General features: G+C 43.1%; 1 protein-coding gene across 5 annotated transcripts in view; it reads left to right on the forward strand.

Moving 5' to 3' along the window:
* Nucleotides 1-23,022, forward strand: part of UHRF1 (ubiquitin like with PHD and ring finger domains 1) — a 36,261-nt gene extending 13,239 nt beyond the window's left edge. For all 5 annotated transcript variants that reach the window (XM_081937127.1, XM_081937125.1, XM_081937128.1 and 2 more), the window contains exons 3-17: nucleotides 3,376-3,639; nucleotides 6,422-6,594; nucleotides 7,359-7,574; nucleotides 9,097-9,206; nucleotides 10,096-10,282; nucleotides 11,901-12,024; nucleotides 12,949-13,056; nucleotides 13,373-13,477; nucleotides 15,368-15,474; nucleotides 17,284-17,446; nucleotides 17,940-18,077; nucleotides 18,202-18,304; nucleotides 18,438-18,595; nucleotides 20,773-20,871; nucleotides 21,685-23,022. In XM_081937127.1, coding sequence (XP_081793253.1) covers nucleotides 3,376-3,639; nucleotides 6,422-6,594; nucleotides 7,359-7,574; nucleotides 9,097-9,206; nucleotides 10,096-10,282; nucleotides 11,901-12,024; nucleotides 12,949-13,056; nucleotides 13,373-13,477; nucleotides 15,368-15,474; nucleotides 17,284-17,446; nucleotides 17,940-18,077; nucleotides 18,202-18,304; nucleotides 18,438-18,595; nucleotides 20,773-20,871; nucleotides 21,685-21,831 — 2,202 coding nt within the window. In that variant the 3' untranslated portion in view covers nucleotides 21,832-23,022. The remainder of the gene's footprint in view (nucleotides 1-3,375; nucleotides 3,640-6,421; nucleotides 6,595-7,358; nucleotides 7,575-9,096; nucleotides 9,207-10,095; nucleotides 10,283-11,900; nucleotides 12,025-12,948; nucleotides 13,057-13,372; nucleotides 13,478-15,367; nucleotides 15,475-17,283; nucleotides 17,447-17,939; nucleotides 18,078-18,201; nucleotides 18,305-18,437; nucleotides 18,596-20,772; nucleotides 20,872-21,684) is intronic.

Raw genomic sequence — 23,022 nt, forward strand, 5'->3', positions numbered from 1 at the left:
AGCGTCCTGTGATCATGTGATTGCTCTTTGCAGCCTTCCCTGCTGGCTTCCCACAAGCAAAGTTAATGGGAAAGCTGGCAGGGAAGTTTGCAAGTCGCTCCCCTCCCCTCCTCCCCTCTCAAGCTCATACCCACTAGGCCATCCAGCATTTCCCCTGCTGTCCCACCCCCTCTAATCTTCCTGCGCCAGGCCTCCCAAGCCCTCCCCCTACTCCTTGGCGTGGCCTCCCCAGCCCTCCTGGGACTCTGCCACTTCCACCTTAAAAATCTGCAAGGGTTGGGATTATATGACAGCATCCAGGATTGTTGGCTTGTCAGCGCTAAGCCATGTGGATTTGTAATGTGCTTTACAACTGCATGGCTTAGCAATGGCAATCCTGGTCCTGCTCTCGTAACCCCTGGATTGCTTATAGTGAACGTACCAATGGATTGAAACTGCTGCTTCTTCCACAGTGGTAAGATGGCTTTTCTCAAGTAATGAATCTTAACGGAGACGGAGAATTCTAGCTCTTTGGCTGAATTTTTCTGAATGAGTTTGGTGTGAGTCTCTCAGGAACCCGTTAAAAGCTTTCTAAAGAGGCTTATTAATTTTGTTTTTTTAAAAAGATAATACTTGCACTGCCCTCTAGTGGTAATGTTCCCACAGTGTTTTGATGGTAAACAAAAAGATAGCCATGTCCCCATATCCATTCAGTTTCCTTAAGATGAAAGGGGGTAGGGTTGCCATTTTCTTTTTTTTGGGAACGGTTTTTCCAGCTTCCCACTTTAGCCGACAATCTAGGAATTCTCTAGTAGTTTCTCTGGCTTTTCTTAGCTTCTGGACTCCAAAAAAGTTGTGTCTTCTTTTTTACTTGCTTCTTGGTAATTCCTTTGGCATCGCTTCCCAGACTACTAGCTTGGCATTAGAAAGCGCTGTATTCCAGCTCCGTTTCTATTATCAATAAATCTTGTTTTATGCTCTTGGAAGTGCCTTCAAAGAGTTAATCTATACTTGAAATGAAGAGTATTTTCTCCAATTTAACTGTACAATAACAGGATCACTTTGCATTAACAGTGAATCTAGTAAGGAAGGTAGAGATTTTTTTCAGTCAGTTCGTGTGTGTGAGTCGGTTACATTCCATTCCATTTTAGGAAAATATGAAATTAGAGCCAATCTGTTTTAGTGGTAAAGATATCAGGCTAGAAACTGGGCAGTTGTGCGTTCTCCAGCTTTGGGCAGGCACAAAGCCAGCTGGGTGACCTTAGGCCAGACACTTTTACTCTGTCCCAAGAAGGAGGCAGTGGCAAACCCCTTCTGAGAACCCATGCCAAGAAAACTACAGGGTCTTGTCCAGGCAGTCCCATGAGAATCAGACAGGGAAGAAAAAAATGAAACAGTTGCAGTGTGAATGCAGAAATGTCAATGATATATAGAAAACAAAAATGCAAACTAATCCTGGTGTCCTTAGCAGAACTTGGTTTTTTTTAGACTTGTCTTTTACAGAGAAGAATGTTCGTTCTTGTGAAACGGTTTACACTTTGTGTTGAGCCACGTTGTCTTTGGATTCTACACAACTTGTCAGCTCGGTATTGGTGGCTGCTGGCTTCCTGTTGTCCTTAGACAGAACTCCTAGGACCGGTTTTGATGCAGCTGAGTGGCTCTTGTTTGCTTAATGATTATTGTTTCTTATTAACAGGATAAAGATTTCAGTTTTTACCATCTATGTGCCATTAACATACAGATAGTCCTTGACTTACAACAGTTTGCTTAGTGACCGTTCAAAGTACAACAGCACTGAAAAAAGTGAATTATGTCCATTTTTCAGTTATGACATTTCCAGCATCCCCATGATCGTGTGATCAAATTCAGATGCTTGGGAACTGACATTTATGACGGTTGCAACTTTCTGACAATCAAAGTCAATGGGGAAGCCAGATTCACTTAGCAACCAGGGTGTTAACTGATCAACTGCAGTGATTCACTTAAGTGAGGCAAGAAAAGTCATAAAATGGGGCAAAATTCACTTAACAAATGTCTCACTTAACAACAGAAATTTTGGGCTCAATTGTGGCTGTAAGTCAAGACAATCTGTAAGGTGTGAGTCATTGTTTCAGAGATATTTCCTGATTAGTTTCCTTCATGCTTTCAACAATGGCTGAGCTTCTACTGTACTTCCCTGGAAAAGTTCTTTTATAAAAAAAAGATCAACAAGATATTCCGTGATGGATTTGCCTTGGAAATAGCTCCTGATGAGCTGTTTAGTAAAGCATCAGGACCACAGGAGATATTTAGTCACATTTTGTATAAGGTCACAAAATGTTTTATGATAGGTCTATATGATTACATTGTTTATCCAATTTCACAAATTTCAATCCCATGGGAATCAGGGGTCCAAGATATTGGATACATTCTGTAAACCCATTTGAGATATCTCGATTCAAAAATTATTGCCCTATAATGTACCGTTTCTTCCAGTTAAACAGAGTTTTAGAAGCATATAGATAGACAGGAAGGCAACAGGTTTCGCAAACAATAGGGTTTGTTTGTCTTGCCGCATAAATATATTTTGAAAAACACTTTAACCCACAAACTATGCAGCCATTCCTTTAGCGTCCTTCTCTCTGCAGTTATTCTCACAATGCCATCATAATGAAAGGTACCAGTCTTACCACAAATATGACTTCCTTGCTCCAAATTCACAACTAACAATGCTATGTAAGAGATTTTTAGATTGGATTGGGAAATCAGGAAATGCTATCATTAGGCTGGTTTCATCTACACAAATAGTAGAAATAGGCATATTTTTTAAATTTAAATTTATCGGCTGCCCAATTCCAAGTGACTTAAAGTGCTCGATGCATGGAACAGCCTATTTTTGAGTGGTTGAAGCCCTAACCTAATCAAAGTTGAATCAGAGCTCTTGATCTGGGCCAAAGAAGTTTAGGAGGGGGAACCAGGGGGGACGGGGACGGGACCCTGATATTGTCAACTATGAGGAGGTAGGAGAGAAAAGAGGGTAGGAAAACTTCAGGAACTGGAAAGGAAAGTATAAATATAAAAAATAGAATCATACATCTAGAAGGGACTGTGGAGGTCTTCTAGTCCAACCCCCTACCATCCTGGTCAATTGTTTGTCCAGTCTATTCTTGAAAACCTCCAGGGATGGAACTCCCACATTTCCTGGAAGTAAGCTGTTCCATTGATTAATACTGGTGTTATTCCACTTTTGGAAATCTCGGTCACTATTTTGCTATACTTGATGGCTCTCCAAGATTTCCAGTGGGTATTTCCTATGTGAAATGCTTGGTCCTTCAGTTTGAAACTTTCTGCCTGCAATCTTATCATTTCTGTTAACTGTTGTTTGCCTCTGGTGACTGATCTTCTCTCAACCTACAGATGGAAGATGGCCACTCCCTCTTTGATTACAGCGTGAATTTGAACGACATCGTCCAGCTGTTAGTGAGACAAAGCCCCACTAACCTTCCCCTGGTGAATAAGGAGAAAGACTCTGAACTTTCGGACACGGACTCTGGCTGCTGTTCAGGCCAAAGCGAATCGGACAAAAGCTCCAATAATGGGGAAGGAGCCGTGGAGATTGAGGCACCGTGCAGTAGTGCCATTGGGACTGATTTGGTGGACCCCGGCTTTGGATTCTATAAGGTGCGACTGCTTTAGATGGAAGGTTGAGATGCAAAGACCTTTTGAAGCAGAAGAGCCTGAATTCTTAAGTTCTGAGGAAACTGCACAGAGAATTAGCATGTCTGTGTAAGACATTAAACCAGGATGTCTTAATCTTAGTCATTGTAGGGATTCCGACAATGAAAGCCTCCCTGGTGGTAAAGTAAGCCACGGCCAGCCATGGTTAGGCACTTTCTCTTTCATTTGTCTGAAATCCTGGCAAACGTAGCACCACCAGACCATCTAATACAGGTAGTCCTTGATTTCACAGTGACCCTTTGAAGTTACAACGGCATTGATAAATGTAATTTATATTTTTCACGCTAATGACCCTTGAAGCAATCCCATGGCCGCATGGTCAAAATTCAGAGTTGGCTCATATTTATGATGGTTGCAGTGGTCCAGGATCGTATGATCACCTTTTATGACCTCTTCAGTGGCTCGCTTAAAAACTTTGGCAAGAAAGGTTGTAAAAAGGGACAAAATTCACTTAACCGCTGCCTTGCTTAGCCATGGAAATTTTTGGCTCAATTGTGGTCCCAAGTCAAGGACTATTTGCACTTCTAGCACTTATCCACCATGAGGGGTGCTAAGAGGTGAAGTGGCCTCCTTCGTTAATGTGATTTCTGGGAAAGGAGAGACGGCCATGCTACTTCCTGACCTGCCTACAGGTCAGGTGGCTCTTTCCTAGAAGGGGGTGCCATCTTGGGTGGAGTTGCAATTGATTGCAGCCTCTCTGAAATGGGTGCCTTTTTCTAAAAGGAGCCACATGGCCTCCGCTATGTAGCAAGGTTGCATAATGCAACAGCTATTTCCAGGAGGTGATGCATAATACCCAAAAGGTAAGGGACCAGTTGGTGATGGGGAGCATGGCACTCAGTGGGGTGGGAAGCAGCCTCGAGTTCTGAGAATACCCAGTGGTTGGTGGGAAAGGCCTACTTGGATCCTTGGGGTTTGAAATGGTAAATAGGGTCTCCTGTTTGTGCAGGGGATTGGACTAGAAGACCTCCAAGGTCCCTTCCAATTCTATCATCTTGTTAAATAACTCAAGGTGCCCTCAGGTGGAGGAGGCCAGCAACAGGCCACGTGTGATCTGTGGAGTTGCTGCAGTGTCCCCCATACCCTCCCCCATACCCCCCTCCTCTTGATGGCTACATCAGGGAGAGCAGAGATGTGCATCTTTAAACAAGGCGATTACTGTATGCCTTGCTTAATGACTGTCGTGACATGGGATCTTAATGGGCAAGACCCATTATGGTTGTAGGTTCAGCGTAAATAAAGCAAGCAGCATCATGATCAAAGAGAGCTAAATTCTTACCCCAAAAGTTTTCTTTTGGGGAAAAAAAATAACTCCCCCCCTTTTTTTTTGCTCTAATTGGATGGATAAGATGGAGAACTGGAAGGCTATTTGAGAAATCTTGTCCATTTTAAATTTGGGGCTCAATTGTGGTCGTAGGTTGAGGACTATCTGTATATAAAACCTGCATTCATATCAATCTGAACAAACTGATCCATGTTTGGATATGTCAAGCCCAAGAACAGCATAGCTTACTTAAAACAGTAATTCTAAGGCTGGAAAGTTAAAATGGATGCAAAGGCAGAGCAGAAATCTTTGGGTATAATTTCCGAAATCCATCATCAAATATTTAGCAGCCAACCCTATGCAGTAATAAAACGTTTTCATGATTACTGGTATCTGAAAGAAAAATAAAAGGCTAAATATGCCCCCCCTCAAACCCTGAAAATAGAGGTAGGCTAATATATAGGCAGTCCTCGACTTACAACAGTTCATTTACCATATTTTCCGGAGTATACGATGCATCAGAGTATAAAACGCACCAAGGTTTTGAAGAGGCATTTTTTTAAAAAAGTTTTTGCACCCTGCAGACTTCCCAAAAATAGCCCATTTTTTTCGAAAATGATTTTTTTTTAAAAAAAGGCATGAATACCCTTTAGGAGGCTTATGCAGTGCCCCCGGGGTTGGTGCCCCCCCAAACGAGCAAAAAATGGCCCGTTTTTCGTCAAAATTTTTTGCATGCATAGCCTTTAGGAGGCTTATAGAGTGCTCCTGGGAGCTGGTGTTGGGGGGGGGGGGCAAACTTGAGCAAAACCCGGCCCATTTTCCGCTCATTTCTGCTCTCCCTAGCCCCCAGGAACACTCTGAAAGCCTCCTACAGGCTTTGCACTGCCATTTTGGTGAAGCGGACGTGGATTCGGGAGGCAAAAAATGCTGTATTCAGTGTATAAGACACACCCAGATTTTCAGCCTCTTTTGAGGGAAAAAGGTGCGTCTTACACTCTGAAAAATACGGTAGTAACTGCTCAAAGTTACATCACTGAAAAAAGTGACTTAGGACCGTTTTCAACCATTGTTGCATCCCCATGGTCACATGATCAAAATTCAAATGCTTGGCAATTATTTCATAATAATTGGGTAATCTGGGGTTATGTGATCACTTTTTGCGACCTTCTGACAAGCAAAGTCAACGGGGAAGCCAGATTCACAAAAAACCATGTTATTAATGTAAGAACTGCAGAGATTCACTTAACAATTCTGGCAAGAAAAGTCGTAAAATGGAGCAAAACTCGCTTAACATATTTTTCACTTAACAACATCAGTTTGGGGCTCAATTGTGGTCGTACGTTGTGGACTGCCTGCATATAAAAGCAGTATTCAGACGAAAGTGGGATTTTTGAAGACTTGACTTTCATACCGTTTGGCTAATTAAAAACCAGTGCTTTGCTTTGGGATCTCCTGCTTTAGATTAATGAATTGGTAGATGCTCGTGACACGAGCATGGGAGCCTGGTTCGAAGCGCAAGTTGTGAAAGTGACTCGGAAAGGGAACTCGGCGAGCAAGGCGAACGAAAGTGACGAGTCCAATTTAGAAGAAGCCGTTCCCGACGAGGACATTACCTATCACGTGAAATACGAAGAGTGAGTATTTGGGGTTTATTTATTTTTCCCCTAGCGTCTTGAGAGGGGCAGCATTTATTCTGAAAGCAGGTTTGAGAAATGGTGTGAATGTTGCAGAAATGATTTGGATCTAGATTCATCCAGGCTCCCACAGTCCTATCTGCTCACCTTTGGCATTAAAAAAATCTCCCCATCGGTCAATATCGAAAAGGTGGCTTGACTTGGAATAGCTTGCATGCTTCCTGCAACAATACCTTCAACAAACCTCCACATCTGCTTGTCCCAGGTCCTTGGGAAGGACTTGACAGGTTTGATATACAGCTTTGATCCAGTCTGAACATCCGGCTGATTGTGATGAAGCATAACACAGGTAGTCCTCGACTTACAACAGTTCATTTAGTGACCATTCAAAGTTACAACAGCACAGAAAACAATGCCTTGTGACCATGGCAGCATCCCCATAATCACCTGATCAAAATTCAGACACTTGGCAACTGATATTTATGGTGGTTGCAGCATCCTGAGGTCACGTGATCGCATTTTGTGACTTTCTGACAGGCAAAATTCAGGGGGAAGGCAGATTCGCTTAACAACCATCTTGCTAACTCAATAGCTGCAGTGATTCACTTTACAACTGTGGCAAGAAAAGTCCTAAAATGGGGCACTTAATTCACTTAACAATCGAAAGTTTGGGCTAAATTGTACTCATAAGTCAAGGACTACCTGCAGTTGTCTGGGAAAGGTGGAATGGCTTATTTTATTTCACTTCCTTCTCCTCGATAAAGCTATCCAGAGAATGGTGTCATCCAGTTGAGTTTGAGGAATGTCCGTGCTCGTGCCAGGACAATTTTAAAATGGGAAGAGATAGAAATCGGAGATGTCGTCATGTTGAATTATAATCCCGATGATCCAAAAGAGAGGGGCTTCTGGTACGACGCAGAGATCCTCCAGAAGAGGGAAACGAGGACTTACAAAGAATTGTACGCCAAGATCGTTCTTGGGTAAGTGAGTTTGCTGGGAAGCTGTCTTCCAAACAAGTTGTGTTTGTGGCTGTGGCTTATCTAACTTTTGGAGTCCAGGATAATGTAACCCAGATATGCTTCCCTTCCTTTTATTCATTTTTATTGTTTTTAAAATAATGAGAAAAGGAAAAAAAAAACCCACAAAGATAATTTTGATAGAAATACATTGATTACATTCCCTCTGTCTAGATCGGGGGTCAAACTTGATTTCATTGAGGGCCGCGTCAGGGTTGTGTTTGACCTCAGGGGGAGGGGGCAGAGTGGGCATGGCCAGCTTGACGTCACTCGGGTTGGGGGCACCTGTGGTAGCTCCCAAGCTCTGTTTTTGGCGGCCACGGACTCTGCAAAACCTACCCCCCCCATTCTGGGCCTTGAGTTTGACACCCCCCCCACCCCCGTCTAGATTATTGTGCTCCTTGAGATAAGATCTAACCCCCTACCTCCTTGGCCTTCCAAAAGGCCCTGAAACCCTGGCTCTGCCTATTGGCCTGGGATCCCAATGGGAACGTGTCATTCTGGAGGTGGCTTAGTACAGCGGTCCCCAACCTTTATGGTTTGGCAGCCCGGCAGGGAGAAGAGGGGAACTGGACCACTGCTCTCATAAGTCAAGTTGAACTCATGCATGCACCGGCCAGCTGCTTGCATGGCCCGGTTCTGAACAGGCCACAGCTCAGTAGTGGACAACGGCCTGGGGGTTGGAGACCTCTGATTTAATAGACTGAGAAGATCCCATATCCACCTTGTTCATATAGTTTACCCAGGTTTTTTATGTTGCTGTTTTTACGATATTGTAAGCTGCTTAGAATCACTGAACCAGGAAATGGGCTATAAATCAATAAATACATGCATGCATGTATACATACATTAACAAAGAGGAAACGGAAGAAATCCAGAAATGTTCCCACTCAGAAGTCAAAAGGGAAGGATTGCCATGTACCGTATTTTTCAGAGTATAAGACACACCAAGATTTTGAAGAGGCAAATAAAAAAAAAGTTACTGCAGACCTCCCAAAAACGGGCCCGTTTTTTGTCAAAAAAGGGGCATGCATAGCCTTTAGGAGGCTTGTAGCTTGAGGCTGGGGGGGGAGGCAAAAATGAGCAAAAAACAGCCCTTTTTGTCAAAAAAATAAAGGGCATGCATAGGCTTTAGGAGGCTTATAGAGTGCTGCTGGAGACTGGGGGGGGGGGGCAAAAAGGAGCAAAAAATGCCTTGTTTTTTGCTCTTTTTTGCCCTCCCCAGCACCCAGGAGCACTCTATAAGCCTCCTAAAGCCTATGCATGCCCTTTTTGGGAGGCCAAAAATGCTGTATTCATTGTATAGGACTCACCCAGATTTTCATCCTCTTTTGAGGAAAAAAGGTGCGTCTTATCCTACAAAAATACGGTATATCCAAAGTAGGAGCATTAATATTTGTGGGTTTGGTAGGAAGGAATTCTGCTGGGAGAAACCACCATTGCTGCTGCCTCTCTTGCTCAGCTTGTTCTGATCCCTGTTTTGCAGTGATGGTGGAGATATCTTGACTGATTGCCGAATTGCTCTGGTGGATGAGATTTACAAGATCGAAGAGCCGGGCTGTGCTGTGCCTTTGACTTCTGAGAGTCCCCTAAAAAGTGAGTTTCCTTTCCATTGGCTTGTCCTGCTTTGCAACGAGTCCTAGTTTTTGCTGCAAATGTATTTGTGGCAGGGTAGGTCAGGACAAAATTATCTTTGGGCCTCAGTGGATGAGAATACTATTAAATATTTAATTTTAATTTAATGTTTTTCATTTATTATTTGTAGCCCTTCGTTATCTTTTTTTATAAATAATTTAAGGCAGGGAATAAAGTTAATACTCGGACCTCCCAAAGTCACCAAGCCAGCTTTCATGGCTAAGGTGGGACTAAAACTCAAGCTTAGGACTCACCAGGGTGGATTTGATTTAAATCAACTCGATTTAAGTCATAATTTTCAAAGAGCAACTGTCATCTATATCCTGCAGCGGCTCCTTCTCTAACCCATTGTTGACCCAATGACAGTCCCAATATTGCAGAATATACAGCCTCACGCTACATAACTAAGCTCCATTTCATGCTGAATAAACTAAATTATTAATGCATCCTAAATAGAAAACTATCTTTAGATACATGTTTATTCCAAAAGCATTTTATTAAAATAAATTTCATTTTTTTAAAGATCCAATTTAAAAATGTTGAAAAACTGTTTAAAAAGAAATCCATCGATTTTTATCCACCCTGGGACTCCCTGTCTCCTGATTCTAGCCTGGTGCCTTAATTACGTAGATGTCACACCTAATAAATGTTAATAAATCATTATTCTGAAAAGTTTTCCACCCTTTTAAAATACCATCTGAGCTAGTGCCATCACCATAATTAAGGCTAGTGGATGTCATAATTTGCGTCTCTTGGATGCGATTCAGAACCCACAATCCCTTTTGACTTTCTCTCTTTGGGCTGTTCTTTCTGAGGTGCTTTTTATATGGGTGCTTTTCTTCGACTTTAGGACCAAGTGGACCCGTGTGCAAGCATTGTAAAGACAACCCGAGCAAAACCTGCCGGATGTGCGCCTGCCACATATGTGGTGGGAAACAAGACCCCGAAAAACAGCTCATGTGTGATGAGTGTGACATGGCTTTCCACATTTATTGCCTTGACCCCCCTCTTAGCAGGATACCTGACGATGAGGACTGGTAGGTCAAAACGAATCCCTGTAAGCAACGTCTCTCAACCTGGGAAACTTTAAGACTCCCAGAATTTCCCAGCCAGCCATGCTGCAAATATATGCTGGGAGTTGAAATTCACACATCTTAAAATTGCCAAGGTTGAGAAAAATTACCCTAGGATGAATCTTAAGATGTGTGACTATCCTATAGAACTATTTATTAATAGTACATTACTGCTAATTTACTAATGTAAATTTCTGTGTTGTATCACGCCTTACTTGTGTTAATCTTCCTCATCTATCTATCTATCTATCTATCTATCTATCTATCTATCTATCTATCTATCTATCTATCATCTATCTTCTATATAAATAAAAGGCTGTATGTATGTATGTTCCAGCATAACTCTGGAGCACCTTGAACAATTTCAACCAAACTTGGTATACAGATGACTTACTCTCTGGAAACAAATACTGGGGGGTGGGGATGATAAGACACTCCTGGTGTGTGTGTGTGTGTGTGTGTGTATTCCAGCATAGCTCTGGAACGCCTGGCCCGTTAAGGAGAACGAGTGCAGCGTCCTAGAGCGGCAAGTCCTTCACAGCTTCCTCTGGAAAGCCAGCCATGACATTCGCCCTCCAGTGGACCAATGAGGAAGTGCCTGATGGATTTGGGGCAATGTGCCAGAATCGTAGACAGAGTGGGAAAGAGGAGGAAGGGAGAGGGCAGGGATGATGGGCATGGGAGTAGGGGAAGAAAGGTCCCTTGGCTTTAATGTCTATAAATACCTGGGCAACGTCGGGTTATCAGCTAGTGCCTTTATAAAAAACATGGGAAATCGGCAAGATTGTGAGTCTCCTAGGGCTTGGTACAGGATGGGCCAGACTATACAGGTCATTCTTGACTGACAAAGCATAACTGAGCCTGGAATTATGGTTGTAAGTTGTGCCGATAATTAAATGGGTCACCACATGTTTGCACCCGATTTTGCAATCTTTGTTGTAGCAAACGTTAAGCGAATGTGGAAGGTTTTAAGCAACCTCGTTGTCTCCAATGGGCTTTTTTTAAAAAAATAGAGAAGTAAAAGATGGGTATTAATTTATGTTTTTAGTTGATACAATTTTTATCTTTTATGCTTGTAAACTGCCTAGAATTACCCTGTAAAGTAAGAGGACCTGCCAATAAATTTCATAAACGTGACTGCATGATACGGCAAATGGGCAAAACATGGGCTGGTTGCCGAGTGTCCGAAATGCAATCACACAACCCAGGGAGGGTGGCCATCAGAATCTTGGTTGGGAGTACCTTTTTTGGGGTCCATTGTAGGTATGAATGGTTGCTAAGCAACTGGCCATAAGTCAAAGACTGCCTCTGTACCCTGTTTTAAATAAATAAGTGAATAAAAGAGCAACATTTTTTTTCTGAAAGGAAAGCAGTTGTCTATTGTGAATTAAGGTGGAGTCTCTCTTCAAGATGAATTCCTGTTTGGCACATTTTGGGGAGTCTTGGAAAGCTATAACTTGCTATATCTGCCCCATTTGAAATTGAGAAAGTAGCTTTTAATATTTTTCTCTCTACTATTGCAGATCAAACAAATTTAAAAAATGAATGCCTCATGTCTCTCTCTTTGTTTTTAAACGTTTAGGTATTGTCCCGAATGTCGAAATGATGTGAATGAGGTGGTTTTGGCTGGTGAGAAGCTGAAAGAAAGCAAAAAGAAATCTAAGATGGCATCTGCTAACTCGTCTTCTCAGCGGGATTGGGGCAAGGTAACTGGAACCTGGTTATGCTTGCACATTGCAGGCCAAAAGATGCCCTTCATATCGCTCAGCCGGCACAAAATATACTGCACACTTCTAATTTATTAAAATACTGGGAAGCTTATGGAGAGGAGGAGGAATTGCTGGGCGCAGAGTTTAAGGCTCCAGGCTAAAAAGTGGGAGATTGCAAGTTCAAGTCTCACCTTAGCCATGAAAGCCATGTGGTGATTTTTGGCCAATCACCAGGAGACAGTGAGTTCTAGCCCTGCCTTAGGCATGAGCACCGACTGGAGGACTTGGGCCAATGACCAGGAAACTAGTCCCTCTTTAGGCATGAAAGCCAGCTGAGTGACTGAGGAGTCGCTCTCTCTTAGGCCAATCCACCTCACGGGTGTTGCTATGCAGAGGAAAACAGGAGGAGGAAGGTGTATTGGATACGTTCACTATAGTTAATTCTAAAACTAAGGTGGGATATAAATAATGAGAATAGCTAATCAGAGCAACCTTATAAACGGTGCAGTTTTATTGAAAGCACATTAACTAATTAATACAATTTATAAACCACCAGTCACCGGTAAGGCAACTCTGAGTAGCTTACAAACATTTACAAGCAAAAAAACTAAATATAAAACAAATTATTGCTAAAAATTAAAATAGTAAAACCAAGGGGGTGGATGGCACGGAGGTCAGCCTGTTTGCTGGATCCAATGCCATGCAGAGGGGAAGATCCATTTCTCCCACCAAAGACTGGGCAGCTGAGAGGCCTGGTGGGCTAATTCTGGTGATTTTAAGCAACGGGGTGCTTTATTAGAAGTTTGGAAAAGTGCAGGTAGACTTTAGCCAATTCTTGATTCAACTGTTTGGAATGCATGCAAGGCTTGGTTGTGTTGATCAGGTTTAAAATGTGGCCCCCTCTCCCCTTTTCTTTTGAAGGGCATGGCGTGCGTGGGACGCACAAGGGAATGTACCATTGTGCCATCAAACCATTACGGGCCCATCCCTGGAGTTCCAGTGGGAACCCTGTGGAAATTCAGAGTCCAGGTGAGATGCTGCTACTAGGAAGCGTTGAGAATGTACAGGAGAACTTACTGGGTGTCAGTATGTAAATGGTTCGAGCCTGAAGGAAAAGGGAATACAAGGGGAAAACTTTACCTTGTTGGCCAGCACTGTAACTTTTAGAGTGCCATCGCTTGTTGTGACGCTATCACGATTGCAATGTGTGCGTGCGTGTGTACACTGGCCAGCCACTCAGACAGCCCAGTGGTCAAGAGGTCACAGCCTAGTAGTGGGCAGAGTCCCACAGGTTGGGGACCCCTGCGCTAAAACTTTGATATGTGACCTGCCTTTATTCCTTCAGGTGAGCGAGTCGGGCGTCCACCGGCCCCATGTTGCGGGGATTCACGGCCGGAGCACCGATGGAGCCTATTCTTTGGTCCTGGCGGGCGGATACGAAGATGATGTAGTAAGTGACATTATTACATCTCTCAGTGCTGCTCTCCTCTTTACCAGAAGTCCCAAAGCCAACGAGATGATTGTATTTCAATTAAATTAATTGGTTGAATTTGATTACTTGGTTCAAAAAATTAATTGTTAAATAATTACAGAACTAAATGGTTTGTCTCTGAGCCATCATGAAAGCCCTTAGCTTAGGTAACTATCCCAATATAACCTAGTTTTGTGATTTTTCTGCTGATGTTTCTTCCCTTGATCACCTCTTAAACTAGCAACCGATGATGCCATTTCCCCTGAGTTTCTGCTTAGTATACAAGTCCAACTCTGAAATTGGTTCTCTGGGTCAAGGAAAACTGATTTAAGAACTAAATGCTCAGGTGGGCTCCTTTGCCTGTTAAGATTGCTCAGGTCTGCATTAGTTGGAGTTAAATTGTGACGTGTTGGTTCTGGAGATGAAGCAGAATGGCCTCCTCCTGGACTAGCTCCTGGTTTACTGGGCTGAGATGCTGCTTCAGTTGTAACACACTCTGGGCTGTGCACGTATGTGACACACAATTGGGATTAAAATAAATTTAAGAAATACAGAAAGATTGGTGGTTTGAATCCCTAGCACGGCGTAAGAGAGTGAGCTCCCGGTACTTGTCCCAGCTTCTGCCAACCTAGCAGTTTGAAAGCACATAAAACTGCAAGTAGAAAAATAGAGACCACCTTTGGTGGGAAGGTAGCAGCGTTCTGTGTGCCTTCAGTGTTTAGTCATGCCGGCCACATGACCACAGACAGTGGTCTTCGGACAGTGCTGGCTCTTCAGCTTTGAAACGGAAATGAGCAGCGCCCCCTAGAGTCAGGAACGACTAGCACATATGTGCAAGGGGAACCTTTACCTTTAAGAAATACAGTACAGAAGTTAAACAGAATCTTTTGGGTTACTTGCTAAGAGCAAGTTTGAAAGAACAGTCCCTCACAGTTGCTGCTGTTGCTTGGGGGATTCTGGGATCTGAAGTCCACACATCTTAAAAGTTGTTGAGTTTGAGAAAGCTTAATCAGGTCTGGTTTGAGGTCTTCCAAAGTGGGAAGCGGCACTTTTGCTTCCTTGGGTCTTCCCCCATCCCCAAAAAGAACAATTGAGGCATAAAAGTTGCCGTAAAGACATTGCCTGCAAGGAATATATAACGTGTTGCATCTTTGTGGTTTTAAGCATGTATAATAAAATTGATTGTCTTTACTGGGCCTAAAATATATAATGTTGAGGCCAAAGGCTATTTATCTGTATTGATATGAGAAGAATAATTTTAGATACAGGTAGTCCTCGAGTTACAACCGTAATTAAGCCTGGCAATTACAGTCGTAAGTCATGACACTTTTAAAGCAGACCACCATGGACCTCGACTGGATTTTATTACCTTTTTTGCAACAATTGTTAAGCGAACCACTTGTTTGGTATGGGCTTGTTTTTGCCAGAAACCAGAAGCCAGTTTTAGGAAAACTACTGTAATTCCTAGTTATGTGACCATGGGACAGAGCAAAGGGGCATAAACTCTGGTTGGCTGCTGACTACCGAAAATGTGGTCATGTGTCCTTGGGAAGGAACCAACACCACAACTTTGAAACGGCCGTAAGTAGCTTTGGGGGTGTCTGTTGTAACTTGGAATGATTGGTAAGCGATTGGTCGTAAGTTGAGGACTATTGATTAAAGTGCCGTGTCGCAAAGCTAGAACTCAGGGTCAAAAGCTTCTTTGCAAATGTTCACATTTGGAAGAACCCTGAGTAGTTTGTCAAGCAAATCATGAATTATGCCACGTTGGAGAAAGATTTCAGTATTTTTAAGTGCCAAAATCAACTTATTCATGTACTCAAGTGACCAGCTGAGTCCCCCGGATTGAACGATCTGAATATATTTCAGGATCACGGAAATTCTTTCACTTACACGGGGAGCGGAGGCCGTGACCTTTCAGGGAACAAGCGGACAGCTGAACAGTCTTGCGATCAAAAACTTACAAAAATGAACAGGTGAGGAGGAACCGCCAAGGATTTCTGCAAAAGACGGGGAGTGAATGAAGCTAAACATGTCTGATATCTCCGAGTGGTTTTCAGAATTGCATTTATAATTCAGTGGATGCTTAGTAGTTTGTCTGCATCAGGGAGGGTCTATTAAATTTTCATACCTTACTTTGGAGAGGGTATTTTTGCAGTATATAACTGATACTGTGCCATTCACACCTGCTTTGTCTTATTGGAATCCTGCATGGGCCTCAAACTCTTTAGAGAGCACATAAATGGGAAAAAAATTGAATGTTCTTTCTTCATGAATGTCCACCAGTGTAAGAGATAGCTCTCCAAATAAAACTGGAAAGTAACTCAACCAAATAGCTGGTAAATTATGTATCTAATGCTTATAAATGTTCACCTTAAGACTAAATCAATATCTCTCAATCTTGACAAATTTTAAGACTAGTGAACTTTCCAGAATTCCCCTGTCATGCTGGCTGGGGAATTCTGGGAGTTGAAGTCCACATGTCTTAAAATTGTCAAGGTTGAAGAATGTCCATTCAGGATATACCTACCGTATTTTTCGGAGTATAAGACGCACCAAGGGTTTTGAAGAGGCAAATAAAAAAAAAGTTTTTGCACACTGCAAACCTCCCAAAAATGGCCCGTTTTTCACAAAAAAGGCCAGTCCCCCCCCCCCCCCAAGGATATGAATAGACCTTAGGATGCTTGTAGAGTATTCCTGCCGGTGTAGGGGGGGGGGGCATAGATGAGCAAAAAACGGCCCATTTTTTGTGAAAACAGGCCCATTTTTTGTCAAAAAAGGGCATTAGGAAGCTTACAGAGAGCTCCTGGGGGTTGAGGGGGGCACAATTGAGCAAAAAAACGGCCCATTGTTTTCTCATTTCTGCTCTCCCCAGCCCCCAGAGGCTCTGAAAACCTCCTACAAGCTATGCATGGCCATTTTGGTGAAGGGGAGGGGTTTCAAGAGGCAAACAAATGCTGTATTCAGTGTATAAGACGCACCCAGATTTTAAGCCTCTTTTTTTTTGAGGGAAAAAGATGCGTCTTATACTCTGAAAAATGCGGTATATCCATAAATATATGCTGGTTGCCAGGCATCCATATTTTCATCATAACAGAATAACAGCTGGAAGGGACCTTGGAGGTTTTCTAGCCCACCCCCAGGTCTAGCAGGAGACCCCATACATTGCAAGACAAATGATTATCCAATCTTTTCTTAAAAACTTCCAGGGAGCATTTGCATTTCTGGAGGGAAGCCATTCCACTGGTTAATTTTTCTCACTGTCAGGAAATTCCTCCTTAGTTCCTGGTTGTTTCACTCCTTGATTAGTTTCCACCCATTGCTTCTTGTCCTACCCTCAGATGCTTTAGAGAAGAGCTTGACTGCCTCTTCTTTGTTGCAGCCACTCAAATATTAGAATGCTACTGTCATATCGCCCCCCACCCCACCCCCGGGTCTTTCTTTGGATTAAATTAGACACGTCCAATTCCTGCAACCAGCCTCCAGTCGTGTTGTTTTGCTCTTCTCTCCACTCTTTTCAGAGTCTCAACATCTTTTTATATCATGACCAAAATTGGATTGCAGTGTGTTCTTACCAAGGCATCGTAATGTATTTTCACGTGATAATGCCACTTTATAATATGGCTTGGTGATGGTGAAGTGATTGGTTGCTGGTTGTAAATAACTTTCAGTGTCATAACTTTGAATGGTTGCTAAACGAATAAGCTGAGGACTACCAGTAGAAGGGAGGGTCAGAGTCCCCAGGAAAGACCCTTCAAGCCCCTTTGTCTTTTCCCGGTTGGCAGAGCTCTGGCGCTGAACTGCAGTGCACCGATTAACGATAAAGAGGGTGCGGAAGCCAAGGACTGGCGAGCCGGGAAACCGGTTCGAGTGGTGCGGAACATGAAGGGAGGCCGATACAGCAAATATGCCCCCACAGATGGAAATCGTTACGATGGGATCTATAAGGTAAGATTGGGTTGGCTTCCAAATAGGGCCCCAAAGTTTTGGGAAAGGAGGTGTTACACCTGGGCATTTTATTTCATTTTTTTCTACTTTATTTATTCTATTTTTTTAATATCCCATCTTTATTATTTTTATAAATAACTCAGGCGTTACACACACCTAATTCTACTTCCTTCTCTTTTCCCGACAACAAATATCCTGGGTTGGGCTGAGACCAAGGACTGGCCCAAAGTGACCCAATTGGCCTTCATGCCTCAAGGCAGGATTAGAACTCACAGTCTCCTAGTGATAGGCCCAAAGTTACCCAGCCACTTCTCATGCTTAAGAGGGGATTATAACTCACCATCGCTTCATAATTGGCCCAAAGTCATCGAGCAGGCTTTCATGCCTAAGGCAGAACTAGAACTCACCGTCTCCTGATTTCTAGCCTTGTACCTTAACCGCTACACCAAACTGGAACTGGAACAGAAACCTGTTTCTCTGTTCCCTTTTAAAGGTAGTTAAATATTGGCCTGAAACAGGGAAATCTGGCTTCTTGGTTTGGCGTTACATGCTCAAAAGAGACGATGAAGAGCCAGCCCCTTGGACCAGAGAAGGCAAAGAGAGGATGAAGAAACTTGGCCTGATCATGCAGGTACGTGTGTGTGTGTGTGTGTGTGTGTGTGTGTCTTGTAAAGGGCAGCGATGAGCAGCCCTCCGCCATGTTAATAGACAGCAGTTGTGTCGCAACTCATTTTCTTCCATCATCCCTGCTTTAGTATCCCGAAGGGTACCTGGAAGCCGTTGCAAACAAAGATAAAGAAAATAGCAAGAAAATAGAAGAAGAATCCCCAGTTCAAGGGAAGAGGAAAAGGAAATCCGGTAAATAATCTTGAGCTGTGTTGCCCACATAACATTTTGAAGTCTCTTGGATGGATGGATGGATGGATGGATGGATGGATGGATGGATGGATGGATGATAAAATAAATTCTGTGTGGTTATGCACTTTTCCAGGAAACGATTCAGACCTTTGTGCGTCTCCTGCCACTACCCCAAAGAAAACTAAAGTTGAGGTCTACAAACTCACTCCCCAGCAGAAGGCTCTTATCAAAGACGATGAAGCCAACACCAAGTTGTGGAATGAAGCACTAGAAGCCCTTAAGGAAGGACCGGTACGTAGAGAGAGCATTAACTGATGGTCACAGGTTGTTGTGCTTGGTTTTGGAGGTGACCTGCTCTTCAAGTGCTGTGGAATGAAACGACGGGATCGTAGCAGTGGGGGGAAATGATTTTGAAAGCATTGTCGCAAAAGCCCATCAGAGCCTGAATTGCCTATAAATGAATTTACCACTCAGGGAGAAAACCAATGGAAGAGAGAATATTTGTAGCTCAGGGTTGAACGGTGAGATCCTTGGTGCTCTCTGAGCTGAGTTGTTTTCTTGCAAGCGTTTCATGACCCCACTAGTAACGTCATCAGTTTCAGAAGGGAGTGAGGTTTGTGAAGAGAAGGAGGACTGGAGGATCCTTGGTGTTCTCTGAGCTTAGTTGTTTTCTTGCACACATCTCATGATCCAGCTAGGTAACATCATCGGGGCTAGAAGGAAGTGGGATTTGCTGCCTGTTTATATAGAGTACCTTGTCCTGTCAGTGTTAGTGAGGGATGGTCCTGGTTTAAGTTTACTTTATGGTCATTGCACCCCGTACAATGAAATTAAAAGCCATCTTCAGTGTACATTATAACTATAAAAATAAAGTGCAAATACACATTCTTCACATTCAGTACAATTGAATTGAAAACCCGATATTGCATGGATAATATGGTGGTTCCTTGATTAGGCTTTTGTTGAAGGGAACATGATTAGGCTCTGAACCAAGAAAACAACCAAGCTCAGAGAGCCCCAAGAACCCCTTCATCCTTCTCCTCTTCTCCACCACAGACCCCATTCCCTTCTAACACTGATGATGTTACCTAGTTGGGTAATGAAACATCTGCAAGGAAACAAGCTTATAGAACAAGGATTCCCCAGGGGGAAAAACAGTGCTCTGTTTTTAGTTCTTTTTCCTTTGGTGAAATGGCCCTGGGCAGCTTGCTTGCCTTCTCTCATTTATATAATACTTTATTTACAGTCACAGACCAAAACACGTACAGTACAAAAGAGACACAGCAGCCAGTCACCAAAAGCCCAATTAAGGGAGGTTACAGCTCTCTCCTCTAATGGTCACAGCTCTCAAGAAAAACCTGGAAACCTGAGAGGTGATGTACGAGGAGACATCCCCAAGGCAATGCACAAACAAATCACAGCCATCAGGACCAGGAGGGATGATTTCAGGAAGAGACAGTAACCTTTATCTGTCCGCACTATACATAGGGCAAAATAGAAGGACATGCTCCGCTGTCTCAACCTCGGCTCTGTCACAAGGGCACAGCCGCTTATTAATCGGGAGCCTCTTGAAACGACCATCCAGATGTGCTGAGGGCTTGCCTTCTCTGTCATTTCCTCCTATGTTGAAATGGCTGTTTATGCTCTTTAGTCCCACTTGCTCAGATCCTTAAGTGCCAAAGTCTCTGGAGCGGACGCTCAGTTCGGTTGTAAGTCAGTGGCTTTGAGTGCCATTGTAACTTTGAATGGCCACTGAACAAATGGTTATTAGATGATACTACACCGCGAAGATAACACAGTTCTCTTTGTATCTATGGAGATTCTCAGTCATCTAAATCATGGTTGTCCCAAAGGTTCTTTTTTCAGGAGTCAACTGGACTTCCTTGTTTTTTCTTTTTGAAGACGTTTCGCTTCTCATCCAAGAAGCTTCTTCAGCTCTCATTGGATGATGGGGAATGGAAGGATTTATATTCCTTGCAGACAGCTGGTCATTTGATTTCTTTTAGTGGGTCATTAAGGTCACCTGGAGGTTTATCTGTGTCTTCAGGGTCACCTGAGCGGTGCAAATTGGGAAGTGACACAACCACCAACGCATGGCACATCATAGAATTTGGGACAGAGGACTCTTGGTTTGAAAGAGGTATCAAAGAGGCCACCTATGTCAAAATTGATCAGCCCTCTCTCAACAGAGGGGGATGGATACGGCATCCTCTACCTCCAGTCTACAACAACAGTCCTTTCAGCAGTTCCAAGAAGACTCCCCACCCATTTGCACCACTCAGGTGACCCTGAGGACAGAGATAAACCTCCAGGTGGCCTTAACAACCCACTAAAGGGATGCAAATGACCAGTTTTCTTTGTAGTAATGGAGGCAAGCATGCTTCTCCAAGGCCAGGGTGCCCAGAGGAACATTTCCTGGGTTAGGGATGAGGCTGGGGATTAACTACCTTATTTCTCTCTCCTGGCAGAAATTCCTGAGCAAACTGGAGGAAACCTTCCTGTGCATTTGCTGCCAAGAGGTGGTTTTCCGACCAATCACCACCGTGTGCCAGCACAACGTATGTAAGGTGAGCAGCTGTCATATTTCATGCTTGCCTGCAGAGGGGCTCCGGGGGTTTGCTTCAGCAGCTCTAGGGTAGGCAGGGCAGGAGGGCCGTGATTCACTCCACAACTTTCCTCACGGTGTGGTGTGGTAATTAAGTGAGCCGCGCCTGATTTTATCACTTTTTTTTTTTTTTTGCTGGGATTATTAATCAAACCTGGGTTCCCCACTTTGATTTTGCTGGTCTCTTCCATTGCATAACAGACCTGCCCTTTTACAGGTAAGTTTTCATCCGAGGAACACCTGCCTGCTCTCTGGTGTCTTAATTAGAGAGGAAGTGTGAAGAATTGTGGCTACACATTAAGATGATTTATTGCTCCAGCCTTCACAAGAATGTGGTCAACTAACGGTCAGCACTAAATTGGGGTTAAGTAAGAGTCAATTGGATTCAAGGCAGGCTGGACTCAGATCGCTTGTGGGAACCTAGAGGCTTTAGGCCCGTGTTGGTGAACCTTTTGGGCACCAAGTGCCAAAACGGGGAGAGAGAGCACGCACACATACTTGTGCGCTAAACGCCACAATCTTTTAAAATAAAAAAATAAAATAAACGTTTCACACAAAAGTGGCACTCGAAGCTTAATCCCGCTCTCCTCCACCCCTGCTTCTCCAGCTTACCCATCGAACCTCCACAATTAAACTTTTAAAGTGATTTGTTCCACTGGATTTACATTTTTAATCTGCTTTGGACCCAAATCTTCTCCGGGAGGAGGATTAGGTTTGATCAGAGTTGTTGTTTAAGCGTAAGTCCCATTGTTCGCTTTTGTCCATTTCCTTCCAGGATTGCCTGGATCGATCTTTTCGAGCCAAAGTCTACAGCTGCCCAGCCTGCCGCTACGATCTGGGCAAAAACTACACGATGGAAGTCAACCAACCCTTGCAGGATCTTCTCATTCAGCTCTTCCCAGGTTACGGCAACGGACGGTGATTCTGTAAAGCACTTCTCATTTCCGTTTCTTTTTTTTTTTTTTTTTGGAGCTTAGTCCATCTTGCCCCTTCGGGGGGAAAAAAAACCGTGTGTGATTTTGGTGGGGTTTTATTTAAATAAATAACCTTTTGGAAAAACTTCTGTCTCCGTTCCCCCTTCCCAAGCCCCCCGCCCTCCCAAAAAAAGTGCTAAGATTGAGGAACTTGCTTATATTATTTTGGTAGCATTTCCAATTCACGTTTACGGATCGGAGCATAGGTCGAAGGGAACCTTACATTGCTTGTCAGAAACCTGCTATTAAATTGGAGCGAAGCCATTCTCTCGCAAATCAAATCTTGTATGTAGCTCAATTGCTAGCACAATCTCCTAAAGCAATGGATCCAGGGCCATACGTTTGAAGTTATAGCTGTTTTTAAAGCAGCATTTTTGGTGTGCTTCTGTGTAATGCGGCTTGGGCTTCGGCTTTTTTCCTTCAGTTGTGTCGAGACTCCATTGTTTTATTTGTGTGTATTGTTTTTTTGTTTTTGTTTTTAAAAGCAACAGTTCTTCCATATCAACCGTTTGTCTTAAGAGCCTTTATGCAAAACGGCTACCTCTGTATTTACCAGCCAGGTGCTGCTTCCTAATTTTTGTGGTGTCTTAATGGGAACATATAAAAGCCATTGAAAAGGACAATTTAACGGTCCTCTTTGCTGATCAGACTGATCTCTGAATCCTCTTCTAAAAAAAAATAGACCGAACTCCCAAGCTGCCAGAGGAAAGTTTTGTTCTTGGAATTATCAACTGTAATATTATCATTCTGTATCTTTAGTTTTAGATGATCATCTTGCAGTCCGCATGCGTGTTTCTTAACCTGCTAATTCTGAATTTCCTAGTTTTGCTTAGGATGAGAAACTAGATATGTAACTAGTTTTTGAATGGAGAATCTTGACTATATATTCAAGGGTCAGTTATTTCTCGCCTCAACAGTCGCAATACTCTACAGTGAATACCTCAGCATAATAAACAAACCAGGGTTATGAAATAAATCACTCTTCACGTTTTAACAGACTGGAACAATATACTTGTTTTTTGCATTTTTATAAATCTGTAATAATGTTCAGAAGAAAGCAACTTTTTTTTACCTTTCTGAATTATGCTAATTTTGTACAAACAGAAGTTCTCAAAATAAAATACATTTCCTATCAAAAA

This window comes from Natrix helvetica (assembly GCF_964273705.1).
Source record: "Natrix helvetica genome assembly, chromosome: 1".
NCBI lineage: Eukaryota > Metazoa > Chordata > Lepidosauria > Squamata > Natricidae > Natrix > Natrix helvetica.